At 47.3% G+C, this 23,803-nt stretch overlaps 1 protein-coding gene across 3 annotated transcripts in view; it reads right to left on the reverse strand.

Moving 5' to 3' along the window:
- The window catches only part of LOC126547028 (endothelial lipase-like), a 70,836-nt gene that overhangs the window by 28,929 nt on the left and 18,104 nt on the right, over positions 1-23,803 (reverse strand). For all 3 annotated transcript variants that reach the window (XM_072288957.1, XM_072288952.1, XM_050194847.3), the window contains one exon: positions 21,344-21,587. In XM_072288957.1, coding sequence (XP_072145058.1) covers positions 21,344-21,587 — 244 coding nt within the window. The remainder of the gene's footprint in view (positions 1-21,343; positions 21,588-23,803) is intronic.

Below are 23,803 nucleotides of genomic sequence, written 5' to 3' on the forward strand. Positions count from 1 at the left end.
ACGTTGAAGTCACCTGTGAACACCATGGAGCCACTTGTCGTCAGCAGTATGTTGCAGTACGTGGCAGTGTATCGTTAAAGTAAAAGCAAGCCTTTTTGACTTCAGTGCGAATAGAATGCCGTGGGTGAGCCATGACGCTTACTCAAGACTTGCAAGTACTGAATTGAGAGCATCCAACACTTGCATTGCACTTCGCGCTGACGGAGTGTGCAGGTTATTCAATAACATTCGAAAAGTATTCATCAAGGATCTGAGCATCATAACCACTTGCCGGTCTTCTGCGGGCAAGTTGTCAGGAACCCACGCTGTGCACCCTAAAGCGGTGCCCCGCTGTATCAGTTGACGTGGCTCCAGCTCCCGCTGTGGCATTGACTGTGGCACCGGCTCCGGCTGTGGCATCGACTGTGGCTCCAGCTTCGTCTGTGGCATCGACTGTGCCACCGGCTCCGGCTGTGGCGTCGGCTGCGGCATCGGCTGTGGCATCCGCTGTGGCATCGGCTGTGGCATCGGCTGTGGCATCGGCTACGGCTTCGGTTGTGACTTCCGCTGTCGCTCTGGCTTTGACTGTGGCTTTAATAGTGCGGACCTGGGGCTGAATATTATAACGGTTCGGAAGGGAACCGGTTCACTTGGCCTCATCTGATTGGTCAAAATGTTGCTTGCGTTACAGGCCGTCAGAGACAGCGGGGTGGCACCGCAAATTACGATCACGTCACGCATCGGTCAATCATTTCCAAAGCGAACCCGTCTTTGGTTAAGAGTGGAACCGGCGAAGGGGCAGCCCGCTTTAGGTTCCGTTGCTGTGGCTTGGCTGTTGGCATGCGACCCTGGCCGCGCGCGCCGGTCGCGCGACCCCGGAGACACGCGGGCGTCGCGCGCGAGTGCGTTGTGCGTTGGTTGCTTCGGAGGCTATTACTTGCCTTTGTCGTCTGCTTGGCGTTGCTCTTTCGGTGTCGACAACGACTGGAAGTGCGATACGCGTTCGAAGAGACAGAGAGAGAGAGAGAGAGAGAGAGAGAGAGAGAGAAAACAGTCAGGAAAGGCAGGGTGGTCAACCAGAAGAGCATCCGGTTTGCTACCCTACACTGGGGGTGGGGGAAAGGGGAATAGAAAAAGGAAAAGGGGAGAAAGTGAGCACTGATCCGGCAACGTTTAACGTTAGAACGTTATCTAGTGAGGCGAGTCTAGCAGTGTTATTGGAGGAATTAGAGGGTAGTAAATGGGATATAATAGGGCTCAGTGAGGTTAGGAGGACAAAAGAAGCATATACAGTGCTAAAAAGCGGGCACGTACTGTGCTACCGGGGCCTCGCGGAGAGACGAGAACTAGGAGTCGGATTCATGATTAATAAGGATATAGCTGGTAACATACAGTAATTCTATAGCATTAACGAAAGGGGGGCAGGTCTTGTTGGGAAACTTAATAAGAGGTACAAATTGAAGGTAGTACAGGTCTACGCCCCTACATCCAGCCATGATGACCAGAAAGTCGAACGCTTTTATGAAGACGTGGAATCGGCGATGGGTAAAGTCAAAACAAAATACACTGTACTGATAGGCGACTTCAATGCCAAGGTAGGCAAGAAGCAGGCTGCAGACAAGTCAGTCAGTCAGGAGACAAGTCAGTGGGGGAATATGGCATAGGCTCTAGGAATAGCAGGGGAGAGTTATTAGTAGAATTTGCAGAACAGGATAATATGCGGATAATGAATACCTTCTTCCGCAAGCGGGTTAGCCGAAAGTGGACGTGGAGGAGCCCGAATGGCGAGACTAGAAATGAAATACACTTCATACTCTGCGCTAACCCTGGCATCATACAAGATGTGGACGTGCTCGGCAAGGTGCGCTGCAGTGACCATAGGATGGCAAAAACTCGAATTAGCCTAGACTTGAGGAGGGAACGGAAGAAACTGGTACATCAGAAGCCAATCAATCAGTCAGCGGTAAGAGGGAAACTAGAGGAATTCCGGATCAAGCTAGAGAAAAGGTATTCGGCTTCAACTCAGGAAGAGGACCTTAGTGTTGAAGCAATGAACGACAATCTTATGGGCATCATTAAGGAGTGTGCAATAGAAGTCAGTGGTAACTCCGTTAGACAGGATACCAGAAAGCTATCGCAGGAGACGAAAGACCTGATCAAGAAACGCCAATGTATGAAATCCTCTAACCCTACAGCTAGAATAGAACTGGCAGAACTTTCGAAGTTAATCAACAAGCGTAAGACAGCTGACATAAGGAACTATAATATGGATAGAATTGAACATGCTCTCAGGAACGGAGGAACCATAAAAACAGTGAAAAAGAAACTAGGAATAGGTAAGAATCAGAGGTGTGCGTTAAGAGATAAAGCCGGCAATATCGTTTCTAATATGGATGAGATAGTTCAAGTGGCTGAGGAGTTCTATAAAGATTTATACAGTACCAGTAGCACTCACGACGATAATGTGAGAAAGAATAGTCTAGAGGAATTTGAAATCCCACAATAAACGACGTAAGCAGTAAAGAACCCTTTGGGAGCTATGCAAAGGTGGAAGGCAGCTGGGGAGGATCAGGTAACAGCAGATTTGTTGAAGGATGGTGGGAACATTGTTCTAGAAAGACTGGCCACCCTATATACACAATGCCTCATGACCTCGAGCGTACCGGAATCTTGGAAGAACGCTAACATAATCCTATTGCCATTAGAAAGGGGACGCCAAAGACTTGAAAAATTATAGACCGATCAGCTTACTGTCCGTTGCCTACAAAGTATTTACTAAGGTAATCGCAAATAGAATCAGGAATACCTTAGACTTCTGTCAACCAAAGGACCAGGCAGGATTCCGTAAAGGCTACTCAACAATAGACCATATTCACACTATCAATCAGGTGATAGAAAAATGTGCGGAATATAACCAACCCTTATATATAGCTTTCATTGATTGCGGAAAAGCGTTTGATTCAGTCGAAACCTCAGCAGTCATGGATGCATTATGAAATCAGGGTGTAGATGAGCCATATGTAAAAATACTGAAAGATATCTGTAGCGGCCCCACAGCCACCGTAGTCCTCCATAAAGAAAGCAACAAAATCCCGATAAAGAAAGGCGTCATATAGGGAGGTACGATCGCTCCAATGCTATTCACAGCGTGTTTACAGGAGGTATTCAGAGACCTGGAGTGGGAAGAATTGGGGATAAAAGTTGATGGAGAATACCTTAGCAACTTGCGATTCGCTGATGATATTGCCTTGCTTAGTAACTCAGGAGACCAATTGCAATGCGTGCTCACTGACCTGGAGAGGCAAAGCAGAAGGGTGGGTCTCAAAATTAATCTGCAAAAAACTAAAGTAATGTTTAACATTCTCGGAAGAGAACAGCCGTTTACGATAGGTAGCGAGGCACTGGAAGTGGTAAGGGAATACATGTACTTAGGGCAGGTAGTGACCACGGATCCGGATCATGAGACTGAAATAACCAGAAGAATAAGAATGGGCCGGGGTGCGTTTGGCAGGCATTCTCAAATCATGAACAGCAGGATGCCACTATCCCTCAAGAGAAAAGTGTATAACAGCTGTGTCTTACCAGTACTCACGTATGGGGCGAAAACCTGGAGGCTTAGGAAAATGGTTCTGCTTAAATTGAGGACGACGGAACGAGCTATGGAAAGAAGAATGATGGGTGTAACGTTAAGGCATAAGAAAAGAGCAGATTGGGTCAGGGAACAAACGCGGGTTAATGACATCTTAGTTGAAATCAAGAAAAAGAAATGGGCATGGGCAGGACATGTAATGAGGTGGGAAGATAACCGATGGTCATTAAGGGTTACGGACTGGATTCCAAGGGAAGGGAAGCGTAGCAGGGGGCGGCAGAAAGTTAGGTGAGCGGATGAAGTTAAGAAGTTTGCAGGGACAACATGGCCACAATTAGTACATGACCGGGGTAGTTGGAGAAGTATGGGAGAGGCCTTTGCCCTGCAGTGGGCGTAACCAAGCTGATGATGATGATGGTGAGTGCGTGTGGGCGGGACACTATGCACAGGGACACAATAAACGGTCTCTTAAGCCGTCGCACTTCAGGTATTGCACTAATGCACGATTCGCTTTTCTTGCCAGTGACGGGTGTGTCCACGGTCCGAGTATCTTTGGCTCGGTGAATGGTCTTAAGTCGAGTCGGTGTACAGTTTCACACAGAGAGAGGCGTTGTACATCGTAACGGGGCCAGGTACACAATAGGTGCTCGATGGTCTCCTCGCACCCACAGGAATCGCACATCGGCCTCTCGGCCATTCCCAAACGATAGGAGTATGAGTTCGTGAACGCTACTCCCAGCCACAAGCGGTACAATAAGGTTGCTTCGCCGCGAGAAAGGCATGATGGCAGTTGTAGCCGTAGCATGGGGTCCAGTTTATATAATCGGCAATTGAAGGCACTTGAACTCCAGAGATCTTGCAACTCTTTGCGTGCATGTAGGCGATGTTCCCTGGCAGCGTCCGACCTCGCCAAAGGTATTGAACGCGTCTGAGTATCTTCGTAGGCAGACCGGGCAGCCTTGTCAGCTAGGTTGTTGCCGACGATGCCACAGTGAGCAGGAATCCATTGAAGTATGATGGTGTGCCCTCTTTCCAGAGCATGGTGGTGCACTTCCCTGATGTCAGATGTCATGTGCTCGTAAGTTCTGTGACGTAATGCAGATTTGATGCTGTGAAGAGCTGCCTTAGAGTCACAAAATACGACTCATTTCTCTGCTGGCTCTTCGCTGACGTACATCATAGCGGCATGGAGAGCTGCAAGCTCTGCCGATGTAGATGTAGTCGTATGCGACAATTTGAATTTAACTGTAACCTTCTTGGCTGGAACGACGAATGCGGCAGTTGAGCTGGTACGGGAGGTCGAACCATCGGTATGTATATGTATGGGGTCATGATACGTCTGATGCAGTAATAGGAGCGTAAGTTGCTTCAGAGCCGGCGATGGATGATCGGACTTCTTTGCAATTCCAGGAATAGCAAAATTCGCTTGAGGCTGTCGTAGGCACCACAGGGGAAATGAAGGCTTCGTCGCCGGTGTAAAATATGACGGTATGCACTCTTTATGAGCGTTAATCACTCTTGAAAAGGTCGCTTGAGGTCTCTTGGCTGGTAGGAAGGCCAAATGATGGTCGGGGATCCTTGACAGATGGCGAATGTGCGCTCTGAGAGAGTCAACAGCTACGTGTGTCTGGACCATATGGTCCCCAGCGATGGCAATTGTTGCTGCTGTTGACGTGCACCGAGGCAGCCCTTAACACGTGCGTAGGGCTTGACCTTGTCAGCATAATTAGCATAATTCGCGCGGAACGTCGAACCACAAATTATGGTGGAAAATCTATGCAATGGCGGCCCAGCGCAACGTCACGCAACGTCAAATCGACGTTTACGAAACGGCCCTTCCTGTGGGCCGTTTCCTTCAGGCTTCAGGCAATATTCCTTCAGCCAATCAGTAAGAAGACATGGCGGCTATCTTGGATCGCCACCACCTATTGGCGAAATTGCAGATGCATTGCACTGGCTTCTGTACACTACCGCTCACTTTCTTTTTGAAGCGCTAACGTCGCAATATAGCTGCCAAGGACCAAGAAAATGTATTAGTCGATAAAATTTGCAGCTTCACGTCACGTTTCGTCATCTTGATGAAAGCGAAAAATTGCATTTTGCAAAACTTCTGTTTCCCGGCACAAATTTTAAGGCACGTGAGCTCTCCACAGCCAATCAGAGAGTCAACATGGCGGATAATGACGGCCGCGCAGCCGCCATGCGTGTCGAGAATAGCGCCCCAAGTTGTATTGGTCTCCGCGATGACCTTGTTAGACTTAGATTCGATTCCGCCAGGCCTAGGGGGCAAATGAGGAGGTGCTGTCGGATGGGGCATACTCTTCACAGAGGCATCATCGTTCTTTGAAGTCCGACGGCGCCGGGAGCGTCACTTTCTAACGGCCGCAACAGCTTCTCGACGAGACGAGCGGTCTCTCGCCGTCTGCTTCAAGACCGTCTTTTCCTTCTTCATTTTGGCACAGTCCTTCGAGGAAACGTCATGGGACCCAAGGCAATTGGTGCATTTGAGAACTGTGGCTGCACAAGAGTCTGCAGCGTGGGGCTCGCTGCAGCGTGAGCAAACTGTCGTGTTCCCACACATGGCGATCACGTGTCCCAGCCTCATACAATTACAGTATTGGAGTGGCCTTGGGATAAATGGTCGCACAGGATGCCTAAAGTGACCCACCTTGACGTGCTAAGGGAGAGTTTCGCCCTTGAAAGTTATTCTCGCACAGCGGGATCTGCCGAGACGATACACATGGGTTATGGTGACGCCAGCAACGGCAGGCGTCACTAGAATCGGCAAGCCAGCGCTGGAGATGGAGACGTCCACGTCTTAGATAACGCCAGTAGTGGAACCACCGTCCAGGGGGATGTACGAGCGGAGCTTTTTGCCGCCAAGTTCTGTAACTTGACTCAAATTTCTCATCGTAGTCTCATGTGGGACGACAATAGCCAACACATTTTTTCGTGGGTTCACTTTGACGTCCGTGATTTGATGGGGTGCCGCCGCTTCAAGTTGCACCCAGACAGACTGTCTGTTGAGTCTCCTCAGGTTGTCGGTAGCGAGTTCTGGTACAAATAGAATGGTACTGACTACGGTATTCCGAGTTGGTCTTACCGTTGGCGTGCTCGAAGACATGGATGCCTTGGTGGCGTGTCTTCGTTTCGCCTTGCGGCTCCACACAAGCTCGAAGGCGTCATCGGAGAAGTCCTCACTGCTGAGCGAGTAGACTCTGGTGTCATCGCCGTCGGTGTCGCTCTGGAGGCCGGTACGCTTCCTAGACGCAGCCGCCGCTGAAGTCGCCATCCCCAGCAGAGGCAAGGGGACGCAACTTTCATCCGTGCCACGAACCATGGCGGCTCTCCAAAGATGTACGCAGAAATTAGGAGAAAACAGCTGAGCTAGAGAAATAGCGTCCTGGCTCGCAGACACTCCTGGTGAGCTGCCGCGCCCACTGTGGCCATGCCCCAAACCGATTCGATGAACACATTAAAACTTACTAATAACACAAACGTGAGGTCGGCCGTTCGATTACGGCGCAGGAGCTATATTTTCCTTTTTTGAATTGCAAGCGTATAGACACTCTAGGCGAATTATCACCGCCCTTGTTGCCGTCGCCGTGACGTTCGGCATAAAGTCCAAATGTGATAAGGTCCTTTCGCGCCCCGTGCGCCGTATGCTGTGGGTGCGAGGGAAAGCGTGCAAAGGTGAGCAAAGAAGGATCGTGCATTGGTGCGCACAGTCTTCCCGGGCTCCCAATGTTTGAGATCACCTTATCAATTGCGCTCTAGGTGAGGAGAGAGCGCATCTCCACTTTTAGCCGGACCATGGCTGCGTATGGCTGCCGCCCACGTGGCTGACCGCACGTGCAGCTCACGTGCATATTTTGGAGGTAATTTGGGGCGGTTACAAGGAAGTGCAAGCCGAGATGGCTGATGGCTTCATGCGCACTGTGTTTTCACATGCCTAGTGTTGGAGGTCACCGAATATTAAGTTCCCGGGACGTGGTGAAGCGATAGGCAGCCCGAAACGTTCGCTCCCAGCTGCCTGTGGTCTTTATCACCCCAGTGTTGTGACAGCGAGTGTTCATGGTCATCGAGTGAGATCTGTTCATGCTTAGCTGTACGAATGTAACATCGTGCTTGTTAATTTATTAAGTTAATGTTTACTGTAGTTTATATGGCGGATAAATATGCGAACCTTCGTGTGCTTCGTGTAGTTTTCTAATACTTTGCTATCACTATTATTACTTCATATTTCGGGCAAAGCTGCGGCTTTTTTTTCACGCTAACTCGTGTCTGTTTAGTCACTTACCAAACATTGCATTTTGCGTCATTTGTTAGTCACCTCGCAGTGCCGACATCTGGTAGCTGAGGGGCCCAGCAGCAGTCAAAAGTGGCAAATTCCTAGGCGCGGGTGGTGAATCGCGGCCGGCTTAAAGCGTCTTAATAAACCCCATATTAGGTTACACGTGGTCGGATGGAAGTGAAGGAACAAATTACAAATTATTTAAGACATCGGAATTTCGACAGACCTTGTGCCAACTGTTGTTGTTTCATTTCTCCACATAGCACGCTTGACTTAACCAAGACGGCGGGCCTTGCAGTCCCAAGCGTAAAAGATAAAAAAATAAATGAAGAAATCATGATTGTGAGCCACCGTTCATACGTTTCAGCTTCTGACCCTGCAACTTTGCCTCCGACATTGCTGTAAGCGTGACGTCCTACATCTTGGTTCAGCCATTTCATTATGTGGCGAAAAACACTTGACGAAATTATGCCGAGATTCGATGGTAAACAATATTTTGCTGATATTTCACCCGTATACTGCATTACTCTCGGCAGTTTTTTAAAACAAGCTAGAGTGGGCCGTGGCGTTGCTCAATGCCTTGGTTGGATTGCTGTACGTCCAAGCTGTACGTGACAGGCATACGTTTCTGCTGTGCTGTGCAACGCGCATGTGTAATTATGCGCGTAGATTGTAAGCCTAATTCAATGTAATTTGTTCGTTTTTCACACACACACACACACACACACACACACACACACACACACATAGACATATATATATATATATATATATATATATATATATATATATATATATATATATATATATATATATATATATATATATAGATATATGCATACAAGACGAAGGGTTTCGTGCCAGACCCGCAGGTATAACAAACATTCATCAAAGAAAATGGACGAACCTTATGTCATAGGTTTTTACTGACGTTTTGGCTGGAGGACCGGTCTTCGCCCGAGTGACAAAGGGCGGTCTTCCGGCCGAAACGTCAGTAAAAACCCATGCCATCCATACCATAAGGTTCGTCCATTTTCTTTTATGAATGTTATATATATGCAAAGACATAAATTCTAAAAAAAAATGCTAAAAGAAACTATGAGCTATACTGAAAATAAGGTAGAGTGCCAACATAGATAAAAGTATCAAAAGCGTTATGATACACAGTGAGAAAGGAAGAAAACTAAAAGAAAAAAGAATGAAATGGGAATTCACCACAAATAGAGCGAACTTTGAGAAAATTAAGTTTTTTGTTAGGTGCAAATCTTGTATGCTAGCATTCAGTAAAGCTGATTTCGAAATTAGATAAACTGGGAGCTAATTGGTTATCGGCTTATAAAACAAAATACCTACGTTATAGTTAATTATCTTCTTGTAATTATGCTTTCCATCGTTACAGCGTGCGTAATACGCTAGTTTGGTAAAATTTAGTAAGCCCGCAAAACTGCCATTCTGCTGCTTTCTTGTGGATGGCAATTTTTTTCTTACTCGATACATACTCTGCCTTGCACATTCGCGCAGAACGTATGTGAATAATTCATTTGTTCAAAGCCGGTGTAACGTAAGGACTCCTTTTGCTCGATTCCAATTCCATTCTTGTTATCCATCGCTCACTACCTGCCAATCCTGGCGATAATGCAGGCGGAGCGCCGCTCTGACCACAGACCAAGAGCGGAAAGGAAAATAATTGGAATATAATCGCTACACTGTCCCGACCCAAGTTTCCAGAGTTTCGATTAATTGGGCCTCACTCATCCATCCACTAACTTCCTGATTAGCTTAGATGGTAAACTGACCACCCGGGAAAGTTGTCGGTCTGGTGTGCGCTCTCCGGATCGGGATAATTTTTTTTTCTAGTTTGAGGACACCGCAATTGGTCGCTTTGTAGAATTCTGCTAGTCACATGGATGGCAGTTTTTCCTGGCGTGAAAAAAAAATTATTTAGCATCGATACTTAATACGATACGAATACTTGATAAACAGCTCACTTTTAATAAATAGGAAATAAGCGGTCAGTTATGGAAGCTCAATGCGAAGAACGTTGCGCTGATTTATTCCGTGAGAGTCCACGGTAGCAATATTTCATACTTCAGTAAGAAATTCAGTTTCTTAGGGCAAAAATTTTCTGAAATTTGGGCACTTTCTTCTTGGGCGATGATATTGGGATAATGATGCTTTATGTTTTATTCATCTTACATCTTATTCCTTCGCTTTCATATTCTTTTAGTCTTTACAGAGAACGTTTAATACCATGGGCTCTATAAAGTAAAACTATTCCAAACTTTTCTATTCCAATTCTGCAATCAGCCCTCCGCGATTGGTCAAACATCTTTTGGACCACCCCCAGTCACGCGACGTCACGAAAACCGCGATAGCTCCCAATCTGATATGACGGATACGCATTGATTATGCATGATTTGACCGAACAAAAGAAAAACAGTTATTTCTGATTCGACGCCTTTTCGCCATTAGCCCTCGGCTATTGGTCAAAAGCTTTCGGGCTGCACACACTTCACTTGCCTGTCACGCGACGTCACAAAACAGCAAAATCTCACTGCGTCAAAGTGACGTGTACGCTTTAAAGATGCATTAATATGCCGAACAAAACTGAATTTTCTTCTGAATTGCCGCAGGCTGCCCCGTTCCGAAAGGAATAAAAGATAGCTGCCGCCGATAGCTCAGGCGCTGGCTACTCGCACCTGCCGGAGACCATGGGTTTATTTGCGTATAATAAACCTTCTTGCGTGGCCGTGTAAGGTTTTCTAGCACTTGCGGCACGTTTACGAACTCATTTGGCTAACTCTTTTTGCTGAAGATCCGTTTTAGCGTCATTCTTAAGCTTCCGTTGCATGCCGCCGTCATTTTCGACCAGCCACCGCAAGCTAAGTAAGAGAAAGCCGACCAATCGCAGACGCCGGCACCACCCTCTTCATACGGTTATCGATTTTCAGTGCAGTGGCTCGGCCCCAGTGAATCCCTCTCCACTTGAGCGTTCTCCTCGCCTCTTGTCAGCCAATTAGATACGACAAGCCGCTCAGCGTAGGCAATGTTATTCGTTTTTCAAGCAAACAAAAGTGACCTCCTATGAACGAGGAGAACGTTTGATTGGTCTGTTCAGACAACCCTGCGGGTGACCACCCGGTGCTTGCGTCGGTGATTACGCAAATTTGACGTCAGGAGATTGGAATAGAAACATATTGGAATAGTTTTACGTTATAGGGCCCCATCTTCCTGAGAAACAGTTAGCCTGCGTCATCCGAGAGGTCAGCCCCTGCTAGACTTATACACGAAATTAATAAAGTAAGAAATAAACTTCAGGCAGCAGTTCATGCTCTTGCTGTGCCGAAGGTGATGAAAAAAACAAAAGAGAAGGGCGCCTCAAGTGGCGCTGTTCCAAGTTTTGTTTCGTAAATGCTCCAGGGCAACAAGTCGTAATGCCTCATACATGATTTCAAGGACACTCTTCAAGAATGAATAGAAATTGAGTGAAAGAGAAGAGTAGCGCTTTCGAGGAAGCAATTTCAAGTAGGTGCGGCGGGATATCTCCGCGAAGTAAACTGATACATTGCGCAACACAAGGAGCAGCGCTCCAACACGCTAACGAAGCGAGAAGGGACTTCGGTACAAGCATCGCCTCCAGGCTTCGTTTGTTTCCTCAAGACACCACGTGCGTGAGGAAAAACACGTTTATGTACGTTCGAGTACCCTTCAACCTTTTGTTTGGGTGGAAGATGAAACGGGCTGCGGCAGAAGTGCTTGTTACACGCCCTAAAGGCACCCACATCTCTCGTGATTTATCAGGGCAACAAAGTAACGCGGTAACGCGTGCGTATTTAATATTGAGAAGTAATAGTGCGTTGACAGGTGAGGGGCTACGACTTTTCATGTAATCGGGGCTGAATTTTTTCTATAAGGAAAGAAACAGTTGCACAAATGCCTTCCTGTGGACTTGGTTTAATTTCGGTAGTAGCTGGTACTTCGGGCCATCAGGCTTAAAGGAAAAAAAAAATATAGATGACGAAAACTGATGCGGTAGAAGCATGAAAACATCGGGGAGTACGAGGAATAGCTGCGCACTGAACTAGTCTTAGAAAAAATGGCCGGCAATTGCTCTGCCCTAGCTCCACTTATCAAGGGCAGTTGAGCGTGAAGCCAATCCAAGCGCATACAGGCAAAACAAACCACCAGGACAGGTTAAAGTGGGAGCCCCAAGTTACGCACCACCAAAGTCACCTCACGCTGTCAGCCTGCCTACACGGCTTACCTTTCACATTACAGCTTTGTATCGCATAGAAATTCGAGAAGAATCCTAAACACCTCCCTCTACGCATCTGGTGCCCATATATCCAGTACAGAATGTCACTCTCGCTTGTGCGCTTGGCTCTTCTGCGCTTGTCTTTCTAATAACAACATTTCATTTTTTCGGTGTGCATACATCTACATACATGTATGTAGAGAGAGAGAGAGAGAGAGAGAGAAGAGAAGACGGAAAGGCAGGGAGGTTAACCAGACTGAGTCCAGTTTGCTACCCTACACGTGGAGAGGGGAATGAGGAGTGAAAGAGGGAGAGAGAGAACTTAGGTGTAGGATGTCTACAGTCGGGCACTCAAGTCTGTTGCCCTCAGGTAGCGAAAAAGCGCTCGAACTGCTTTCTGGGCCAATGAACTGTGAGGCCAGGCTCCCAAGATCTTCGCTTCCGTAAATGGCCTGTCATCCAGTCTATTTAAGGCACACTGGAGAGCCTCGCGTTGATTATCGAAGCGAGAACAGTGGCACAGAAGGTGACTGATGGTCTCTTCACACTTGCACTTAGCGCACATTGGTGAATCCGCCATTCCAATACGATAGCTGTACGAGTTGGTGAATGCTACTCCTACCCACAGCCGACACAGCAGTGTTGCGTCACGTCGTGGAAGGTTCGCTGGTAATGTAAGTTTCAGTGATGGGTCGAGGCTGTGTAAACGACACTTAGAGTTCTGTGGTGTATGCCAGCAACCTAACGTGATTGTACGAGCGAGATTGCGAAGCTCTCTTGCAGCATCGACTCTGGATAAAGGTGTAAGGAGTGTCGGTGAGCCAGCCTGGGCGCGTCGGGCAGCGTCATCGGCGAGGTGATTACCAACGATGCCACAATGTCCCGGCAGCCACTGAAATATGATATCATGTCCTCTTTCAGAAGCGCAATGGCAGGTTTCGTTGATTTGTGGCACCAGCTGTTCATAATTGCAACGTCGTAAACTTCGCAAGCTCTGGAGGGCTGCTTTCGAGTCACAAAATATTGCCCATTTGTTGGGCGGTTCTTTTTCAATGTATTCGACAGCAGCGCGAAGAGCGGCCAGTTCAGAGCCTGTAGATGTCGTTACGTGTGATGTCTTAAACTTGATGACGACCGATTGAGATGGTAGAACAACGGCGCCCGTAGAATTTTCCGAAACGGAACCATCCGTGTAAACATGAATTCGGTTAGCGTATGAACAATGCAGAAGTTCCAATGTGATCTGCTTGAGAGCCGAGGTGGTCAGGCTAGCTTTCTTCACTATTCCTGGAACAGCAAGGTACACTGGAGGCTTCTTCAAGCACCACATAGGGGACGGCGTTCTTGTTGCGGGTGAGTGCCTTAAAGACAAAGAGTGCCGGTTAGCCGCAATTGATCTGGAGAACGCTGCCCTGGGTCTTTTCTCAGGCAAGCGAGCGAGATGGTGGTCAGGGACTCTTGATATATGGCGAACATGCACCCGGAGTGCGTCGATATCTAAATAGGTCCTTATTGGGTGGTCTCTCGCGGTGGCAATTGTTGCCACGGTTGAAGCATTTCGAGGTAGCCCCAGACATGTTCGAAGACATCTACATACATCTACATGTATGTAGATGTATTCATGCCCAGGGAAGTGGATATATACCACGTGTTGCATTAATGAAGCTACTTACGAAAGCTTATTGTTTGTATTACGGATGTGTGTGATGCTGATGCAGCCTGGTGGTCGTCAAGCTGTATGTTTACAGCTTTCTTGCCAGGGTGGCCTTCAACACTGTACTTTGTGCATGTTGTAAATAAACATGACATTCAAAGCTCTCTAAAAAATACGGCCAATGGCACCACGTGGTGGACAAGGCGCACACGGCAGTGACGCGTTCAGTACTGTCTTGTACCTCCAAGTAGGTGTCGGCGCTGACTCCGTGCGGATGCGATAAAGGAAGGTGGCTTCAGTTCTGCGAAGTCCCTTTCTTCCGTTACCTGTGCAAAGTAGCAGATCAGAGCATACTACACTCTTAAACAAGGGCGCTATTCTGGACATTCCGCCATTTTCTTCGGTGCGTGACGTAGGCGCGACGCAAACAAAATGGCGCTGGTGGCCCAGTTTTGCTTACCTAACGTGACGCCAACTTGACGTTTCGCCTAGGAAACTGAAATGAAGGCACTGAATGTAGCGTTATCGGTAAAGCGAAACAGTTTTCCTCCGCAGTAAAAATAAAGCAGCTATCTCAAAGCGTATGATTATTCCGTCGAAAACGCTTCTCGCTTCCGTCGTCTGCTGCGTACAAGCCGTCGTCTGCTTCAATAGCTAGAATGCGTGTCGCCGGAAAATGGAATGAGTCATCGCACGTTGGCGCCAACGCGCTTGTTTTCTTGCTTGAGACAACATACGCGACCTACCAGTGGTGATGCGCGCACGTTCTAGGCCACGTTATCGCTAACTCGTGAAACGCAAGTGACTCAGCCCGACTCGGCTGGCTGAGAAACGGCCGAGTATCACCGATAGCGTTGCGCGCGCCAGAGATATCCACTAGCGCGACGCAAGCGCCGGCGCTGCCATCTCTTGTTCATTTCGCTGGTTACTCGCACCGCGGGAGGAAACTTCAAGGCGCCGCCTTGCGTACATTTCCTTTTTACAAATTAGAAAGAGGCCGTTGTCATAACTTTTGATTGTGCGAAAATGCATTAATCTTGATTACAATACAAATGCAGCAGTGAAAAGTGGACAACATTGCCGAAAGTTTGCTATGTTCAACCAATATTATTTCGTATAAACGCGTTCTTTTAAAAAATGATGGCCCAAACACAAATGCCAACACCACCCGAGAGCGATGCAAATACTATGAGCACGCGGTATGAACAAAAGATTTTCGTGGTGCCAAACGACGGGGAAAATGTGGCGATACGCATTCCTCTCGGCTGCCATTGCATATGGCTGCTCATTAGCATAATTCGCGCGGCTCGTCGCAGCAAAAATTATGGCGGAAAATCTCAGCAATGGCGGCCCAGCGCAACGTCACGCATCGTCAAAATGACGTTTACGAAACAGCCCTTCCTGTGACGCTCCTCATGAGATATTCCTTCGGCCAATCAGCAAGCTGGCATGGCGCATATCTAGGATCGCCACCACATATTCGCGCAATTGCAGATGCATTGCACTGGCTTCTGCACGCTACCGCTCACATTCTTTTTGAAGCGCTAACATCCCAATATATCTGCCAAGGACCAAAAAAATGTATGAGTCCATGAAATTTGCAGCTCCACGTCACGTTTCGTCATCTTGATGAAAACGCAAAATTGCATTTTGCAATACTTCCGCTTCCCGGCACAAATTTCAAAATACGTGACCTCTCGACAGCCAATCAGAGAGTAAACATGGCGGATAATGGCGGCCGTGCAGCCGCCATGCGTGTCCAGAATAGCGCCCCAAATCTACACCATTTGGGTCATACCTTGCCAGTGGCCACACAACAATAATCGTCATCTGTCTTGCTCGCGTTTCCTTTCTTGAAAACACCCCGCTCGCTACTTTCCTATCGAGAATGCTCTGTCATGCAGATAACGCGCATGCCGTCAGTGACTTGGAAGTACCGTGCTCGCAGCGTTATAGAAGGGAAATGCGGACCAGACAGATCACGATTATAGTTGTGTGGCAAGATACGACCCAAAGGGTGTAGATTTGTTTAAGAGTGTAGCTCAGGCTGACCTATCTGTCTTTTCTATAATAAATTCTGTGCTTTCTCTTGCTTAAACACACATGTTTCGTGTGGTAGAGACTACAATGAGAGGCCGTGTCTTAAGATTGCCGGTTTCATGACTCTGCATCCTGAGGCACCCTATTTGTTCGCCCTGCACTCTAGAAACAGTTGCACCCTTTGGGGTGTATATTTGCCACACAACAATAATCGTCAAGCCCGTTACTTCCAAGTCATGAACGGCATGCGCATTATCAGCACGAGAGAGCATTCTCGACAGGAAAGTAACGATCACGGCGTTTTCAAGAAAGGAAACGCAAGCACGGCAGATGGTGATTATCGTTGTGGGACAAGGTAATCCCCAGAGGACGTAAACTTTAAGTGTGTGTGTCAAAACACTAAGCTGCCTCGTTGCCTGCTACTTCTTTATGTGAGGATAGCGACTGGCAAATGATGGTAAAATTGATACTGCACAATTTTTCAACTGCACGCGTAATGAACGCCGAGCAAGTTTACCAAGGGAAAATCTGCGCAGTATTAATTACAGCGCAACGTTGCTCACTGAAAGAACAGGTTGCGGCCTACAAGATTTCAGTATCCGTAAGGCTGCTTCAGTGGGAACGCTTTCACACGCCGTAGAGGGCACGACGCGGTCAAGTCAGTCAGACGACGATAATTTGAGAGCAGTGATCACTTAAGAATCCGGAATTCCTCAATTTTCCCTCTTACCGGTAACTCATTGATCGGCTTCTTATGCACCAGTTTCTTCCATAAGAAGCCGATCAATGACTTAGTGGTAAGAGGGAAAATAGAGGAATTCCGGATCAAGCTACAGAACAGGTATTCGGTTTAACACAGGAAGAGGACCTTAGTGTTGAAGCAATGAACGACAATATTATGGGCATCATTAAGGAGTGTGCAATTGAAGTCGGTGGTAACTTTGTTAGAAATGATACCGGCAAGCTAGCTATCGCAGGAGACGAAAGATCTGATTAAGAAACGCCAATGTGTGACAGCCTCTAAACCTACAGCTAGAACAGAACTGGCAGAACTTTCCAAGTTAATCAACAAACGTAAGATGGCTGTCATAAGGAAGTGTAATATGGATAGAATTGAGCATGCTCTCAGGAACGGAGGAAGCCTAAACGCAGTGAAGAAGAAACTAGGAATAGGGAAGAATCAGATGTATGCGTTGAGAGACAAAGCCGGCAATATCATTACTAATATGGATAACATAGTTCAAGTAGCTGAGGAGTTCTATAGAGATTTATACAGTACCATTGGCACCCACAACGATAATGGAAGGGGGAATAGTCTAGAGGAATTTGACATCCCCAAAGTAACGCCAGAAGAAGTAAAGAAAGCCTTGGGAGCTATGCAAAGGGGGAAGGCAACTGGGGTGGATCAGGTAACAGCAGATTTGTTGAAGGATGGTGGGCATACTGTTCTAGAAAAACTGGCCACCCTGTATACGCAACGCCTCATGACCTTGAGCGTACCGGATTCTTGGAAGAACGCCAACATAATCTTAATCCATAAGAAAGGGGACGCCAAAGACGTGAGAAATTATAGACAGATCAGCTTACTGTCCATTGCCCACGAAATATTTACTAAGGTAATCGCAAATTGAATCAGGAACACCTTAGACTTCTGTCAACCAAAGGACCAGGCAGAATTTCGTAAAGGCTACTCAACAATAGACCATATTCACACTATCAATCAGGTGATAGAGAAATGTGCGGAATATAACCAACCCTTATATATAGCCTTCATTGATTACGAAAAAGCATTTGATTCAGTCGAAACCTCAGCAGTCATGGAGGCACTACGGAATCAGGGTGTAGATGAGCCATATGTAAAAATACTGAAATATATCTATAGCGGCTCCACAGCCACCGCAGTCCTCCATAAAGAAAGCAACAAAATCCCGATAAAGAAAGGCGTCAGGCAGGGAGATATGATCTCTGCAATGCTATTCACAGCGTGTTTACAGGAGGTATTCAGGGACCTAGATTGGGAAGAATTGGGGATAAGAGTTAATGGAGAATACCTTAGTAACTTGCGATTCGCTGATGATATTGCCTTGCTTAGTAATTCAGGAGACCAATTGCAATGCGTGCTCACTGACCTGGGGAGGCAAAGCAGAAGGGTGGGTCTCAAAATTAATCTCCAAAAAACTAAAGTAATGTTTAACATTCTCGGAAGAGAACAGCCGTTTACGATAGGTGGCGAGGCACTGGAAGTGGTAAGGGAATACATCTACTTAGGGCAGGTAGTGACCACGGATCCGGATCATGAGACTGAAATAACCAGAAGAATAAGAATGGGCTGGGGTGCGTTTGGCAGGCATTCTCAAATCATGAACAGCAGGATGCCACTATCCCTCAAGAGAAAAGTGTATAACAGCTGTGTCTTACCAGTACTCACGTATGGGGCGAAAACCTGGAGGCTTACGAAAATGGTTCTGCTTAAATTGAGGACGACGCAACGAGATATGGAAAGAAGAATGATGGGTGTAACGTTAAGGCATAAGAAAAGAGCAGATTGGGTCAGTGAACAAACGCGGGTTAATGACATCTTAGTTGAAATCAAGAAAAAGAAATGGGCATGGGCAGGACATGTAATGAGGAGGGAAGATAACCGATGGTTATTAAGAGTTACCGATTGGATTACAAGAGAAGTGAAGCGTAACAGGGTGCGGCAGAAAATTAGGTGGGCGGATGAGATTAAGAAGTTTGCAAGGACAACATGGCCACAATTAGCACATGCCCGGGAGAGGCTTTGGCCGGCAGTAGGCGTAGCCAGGCTGATGATGATGATAATGATGATGATCACTTAAATGCTCGACTAGCTCCAGTATTATGGTGGCAGCAATCATATGGACACTCCAGGCTCATTTCTGCTGTCGCCGTCGCCGTGAGGTTCTGTATAATGTCTAAGAGCGGTAAAATCGTCACCGTGCGTCGTATGCTGTATGTGCGAGCGAAAGCGTGCGAGGGTGAGCCGGCGATCGCGGCTGAATCTCGCGCACGAAAAGGAGAAAGGTGGGGAGGAAGCGCGCCGTTTTCAGTCGCACGGAAGGCTCCGGGGCGAGGGTAGGGAGGGGGGGGGGGGGGCGAGTTCTTCTCCGTGCCGCTGCATCTTGAAAGCCGTCTGCGACGGGGACAGAGTCCACCGTGCGCTGTGTTTTCGCGGCCTAGTTCGCGTTGATGCGAGAGGCAGCAGGAAGGTCAATTCGCTCGCTGCTGCGACCGCGCTTCCTCACTCCCCTGTCTCGACAGCGAGTTTCTGCGGTCATCGAGTGAGATGTGTTCCAGTTTGCTTGTGCGTGCGTGACACCATGCTTGTTAATTTAGTTGGTATGCCTATGTTTACAAGTTTATACGACCGGTAAAACTACTCTCCTTACTTCGTATATCTGTCCACTCATATGCAAGTGGACAGATATACGTGATAACGTTATCGGGCCCTTTAGGCATGTATACGACCTCACTTTGCCAGCTCTTCTTTGCTGAGCATCTGCTCTGCGGCATTTTTGACGTTCTTTTGCACGCCGCCGCGATTTTCGACCAGCCACCACAAGGTAAGTAAGGGGAAGCGGACCAATCGCAGAAGCCGCCACTGCCCTCTTCAATCGGTTATTTACTTTAACTGGGATGGCTCGGCCCCATCGAAACTATCTCCATTTGAGCGTGTTCTTCGCCTCTGTTTAGCCAATTAGATAAGAAAACCTGTTCAATATGGGCAATGCTACTCGCTTTGAAAGCAAAAAAAGAGTGACCTCCTATAAACGAAGAGCGCATTTGATTGAGCTTTTCAAACAACGCTGCCGGTTACCGCCCGATGCTTGCGTCGGCGGTAACGTAAATTTGGCATCAGGAGATCGAAATAAAAATAGATTGGAATCATTTTACTTTATAGGGCCCGAGGGGACGCGCTCTAATTGTTTTTTTAAAAACGACTGTAAGAGCTACAGGGTGAATAAATTTTTGCAATTATGCAAAGACAATGACACTTACAAATCTTTGTCGAAAAAAATTGAAACTCTTCAACAAAATATCGACACTACATGAAAGCCTGTGTTTGACATACTACCGCTCATATTGTATCACACACTGTATCGCCGTAGTAAATTCGGCGTCAGCATTCTGTATGACGGCTATTCAACATTTCATCCAGCTTGCGAAATTCGTCTTCAGAATTTTCCTAATGTTGTCAGCAGTTATAGGTTTGGTACAAACGCATACAGCTTTTGCGTCACCTCCTGACTTCAAGTACGAAATACAAACGTTAATAAAGGAAAAATCAGACATCCACCCGTTCGTAGCAATTGCTACAAAGGAAACCCATACGGGTTCCTCGAACGAAAAATTCGTCCTGATCCGGGACTCGAACCCGGGACCACCGCCTTTCCGGGGCAGCCGCTTTACGACTTGAGCTAACCAGGCGGCTAGCAGATGGCAGGCCGAAGTCGAATTTGTCCACAACTCGAAGCAAAGGCAAGAGTTTCACGTAATCGTTCTGCGGAAACCCGTAAAAATATTCCCGGACCAGGACGAATTTTTCTTCAACTGCGAGGCTTTTCTTTCGAGGAACCCGTATGGGTTTCTTTTGTATCAATTGCTACGAACGGGTGGATGTATGATTTTCCCTTTATTAATTACGTCTCTCCACCTTGCGGGTTTCCGCAGAACTATTACATCGAAATACAAACGTTGTCGGCAAAGTGTCGGTCATTGGATTGAGAGGCTGTTGACTCATTGCCTGGTTTTACCTAAAGGAAGGGTTCTTATATTGTTGAATGCTGTACCTGACCTCGGGCCAGCGAGTAACTGCTGGGGGTTCTGAGGCAACTTTGCTGGATTATTGCGGGCCTTGTCTACATTGATTTCATGCTAGGAATACTAGGCAATGGCGCACTTCGTGAAATTAAAGTCAAAGCAGGCAGGGAAAGGAATTTACCAAGATGTGTCTCTGATATACTACTCTGCGCGCGGGTATGAAAAAAGGGGTTAGAAAAAGAGTGGGAAGGAAAGAAAGAAAGAAGTGATGCAAATTTCACAAACAAATGAGAGGTATAGCCTTAAATACGACCAGAGACCTCGAAAGGCCGTGAATTCACAGCAGAAAAGGAAGTAAAGCACTAGCAGTCTTCAGGACAGTTGTCCTCGATGGTCAATGCCCTACGATATTTTGTGCCGATAGCGGGTAATTGTCCGACGTGTCAAGCGCTAAACAGCGCTTGCCTATCCGCACTGTAACGTGGGCAGGTATACAAAACATCGGCGCAGTTATATTATCGCAGCTGCAGATGTCGCAGTTAGGTCTGTTGGGCCATTCCAACAAGGAATGCATGTGACAGCAACGGTGATACCGAGTGACAGCCATTATAACCGAAGCTGTACACATCGTGGTCGTCTAAGCAGTAAACAGGACTGTAGCTTAAGTGAACGAACACTGAAGTTCAGTACGAAATCCGAGTGGAAATTTCTTGCAATACCGGTTATCATGTTTACGTTCTCGAGGCTCACCTGTTATACGAGCAATGAGAGTGCCCGTATTCCTCTTGACATTTCTCCCGAAGAAGCCGGCCACCTGCGCGCCGAAGCTATATCCGATAGCATGCACGAGCGCGGCGCGCAGCGGGAACTCCTCCACGAGCCGCTGCACAACCAGCGCTAGCGTGCGCCCCACGGCAGCCGTGTTGGCCGCTGCGTTAGCGTACGTCGTGGCTGCCAATCCGCTCCAATCAACTACGAGAACGTTGCTGTCCTCCTGCAGCAAGAAGCGCGAGGCAAAAGGAGGCGCTCCGTTATTCAGGGGCCCGTAAACTCTCAGAACAGTCGCTTACAGCCCGCGTCGCTTTCGTGTGACATAAGTGAAACAAGAGCTGAACGAGATGTCCCGTTGTAGCGAGAGACATTAGTAGACTCCACGATACGCATGCTGCCGAAATTGTCAATGCGCTCGACAACTAAGGCGCGTCACTCTAATATCCGACGGGAAGGATTCCCACCCATAGGCGACTGCTCGCTGTGGTTTTGCCAAATGTGTGTGTACCCGCCACGGTGGGTTCTAAGCGCATTGTGCGACTATACTGCAGTTACGGAGATGCTTAGTCATTTAGTTTTCAACTACTGCTTCCAGAGTCGACTATGCGCGTTATTGGAAGACGTTTTTTTTCTCTAATAACGTCTTGGCGTAATCAAAGCTGGTGGTTTGTTTCGTTTTGTAAGTTACATAATATTGCCTGTTCAAATAAGGGGTTCAAAAGGGTTTGATTTTCAGCGCAATGATCATATCAAAGGGCTTTCTTTGTACACACACGCGCATGTGTCAGATTATTAAAATGAAGCTTTGGTCTCTTCTCCCCGCTTTGCGGCTGCTGACTGCTGGTTGCTGCTGTCCAGACGATTATACAACTTGGGTCGCTGAGTATGTGCAACTTCAAGCACCACTGGGTGTGTGTCTGAATAGGTAACGTGGGCCATTGGTTATGTGCACCTGCGCATGTGACGCTGAGTATATAAACATTCTTGGCCAATCTCCCGGAATGGATATGTGCCACTAGGTACGTGTCCAAATAGACCAGCAGAACAAGAGACAAGAACTGAAGAAGTCGGCAATAGAAAGTTGAAGGAGTCGGCTGCATCGAAGCGAAGAAGTCGGCAACAAAAGCGGCCAGATGTGGAGAAAGAAGTTAAAGGGGTCCTGAATCACTTTTTATTGAAGTGCACAAATGCGCTTAAAGGTAAAATTAGCTAATTCCGAAATACTTCGCCGCAAAAAGTGCTGCAGTGCGTTCAGCAGAAGCGAGCGGAGTTATTGGCAATCAAACATGTCCTTTGCTGTGCTTCCACTCCTTCTTCAATGCCTTAACGCCTAACCACAGACATGCGTCGGTACGCTTCGGCACGAGCCGAGAAGCGAACACGTCGCTTCGCGTCGGTTGGTGGAAAAGGGCACTCAACCACTGGACACAAGCTCTGACGCGCGCCGACGCTCGCTACTCGGCTGCGGCACACTGTTGCTGGACTATTTTGTCTTCAATCGTGCAAGTCCGGCCTAAAACAGCCCGCTGTAACCTAAGCTTTAAACAATAAGTTAGTGATCTGTATGCTCTTTTATATATGAAAACACGTTTGATTAATGAATGTACGCCTGCCGCAACAGTTTCTTCTTTCCTTTGAAGTAAAAATAGTGCACAAAATATCGACATCAGCGCTCTCGCTCGCGCGTCGTCTGTCTACAAGATCGCTTTGCAAACACCTGCACGGCTATGCCATATCATATCAAAAGCTGTTGTACGATTTCATTTTTGGCAGCTCATTGCGCAGCCAACTATGTAAGAAAGGCGCGCAAAGTATAATTGAAAAATTTGTGTTAGAAATATTGTCACGTAGTGCTGACGGTGAAAAATGATGCAGAGTCAAAAGTGGGAGTTACAAATTTAACTATTTATTAGCAAACTAGTGTCCAGCAAAAGTAACACTCATTCGCAACGATAGCGGCGAGCAAATTCGGCGAGCGTCTGTGGGTCAAGCGCGTCAGCTTTCATACATCAGTCGTCGCAAGTTCCAGCGTATTCGCTGGTGCCCGCGCGCCTTCCAGAAGCTATTGCACAATTCGTGTCGCGTATGCAATCAGATTACACAAGTTTTTCGACAACAGACAACGGATAGAACCATCGAAAACATTCGGGGAACTTCCTATACGCGCAGGTGCGTCCTGCGCCGAGCGATAACGTTTCACACTTGTTAGCTGGTGAAATACGGTCACCGGATGCAGGTAAAGAAGTATGCGTGTCAATACAATTGTGCTTGTTGGTGTATGAAAGAAACGTGAAAAAGTGGGTACAGAGAAAATCAGCGGAAAGAATTGAAACACCTGTAGCGTTCACAAAAAACCATCTAGAGCAACTAAAATTTATGTAATTCGTAGCTTGTCTACTCCCTATTCTTGTTTCTGTCTAATCTTGCCCATGGAGCACC

Source organism: Dermacentor andersoni, chromosome 1, assembly GCF_023375885.2.
Source record: "Dermacentor andersoni chromosome 1, qqDerAnde1_hic_scaffold, whole genome shotgun sequence".
Lineage (NCBI taxonomy): Eukaryota > Metazoa > Arthropoda > Arachnida > Ixodida > Ixodidae > Dermacentor > Dermacentor andersoni.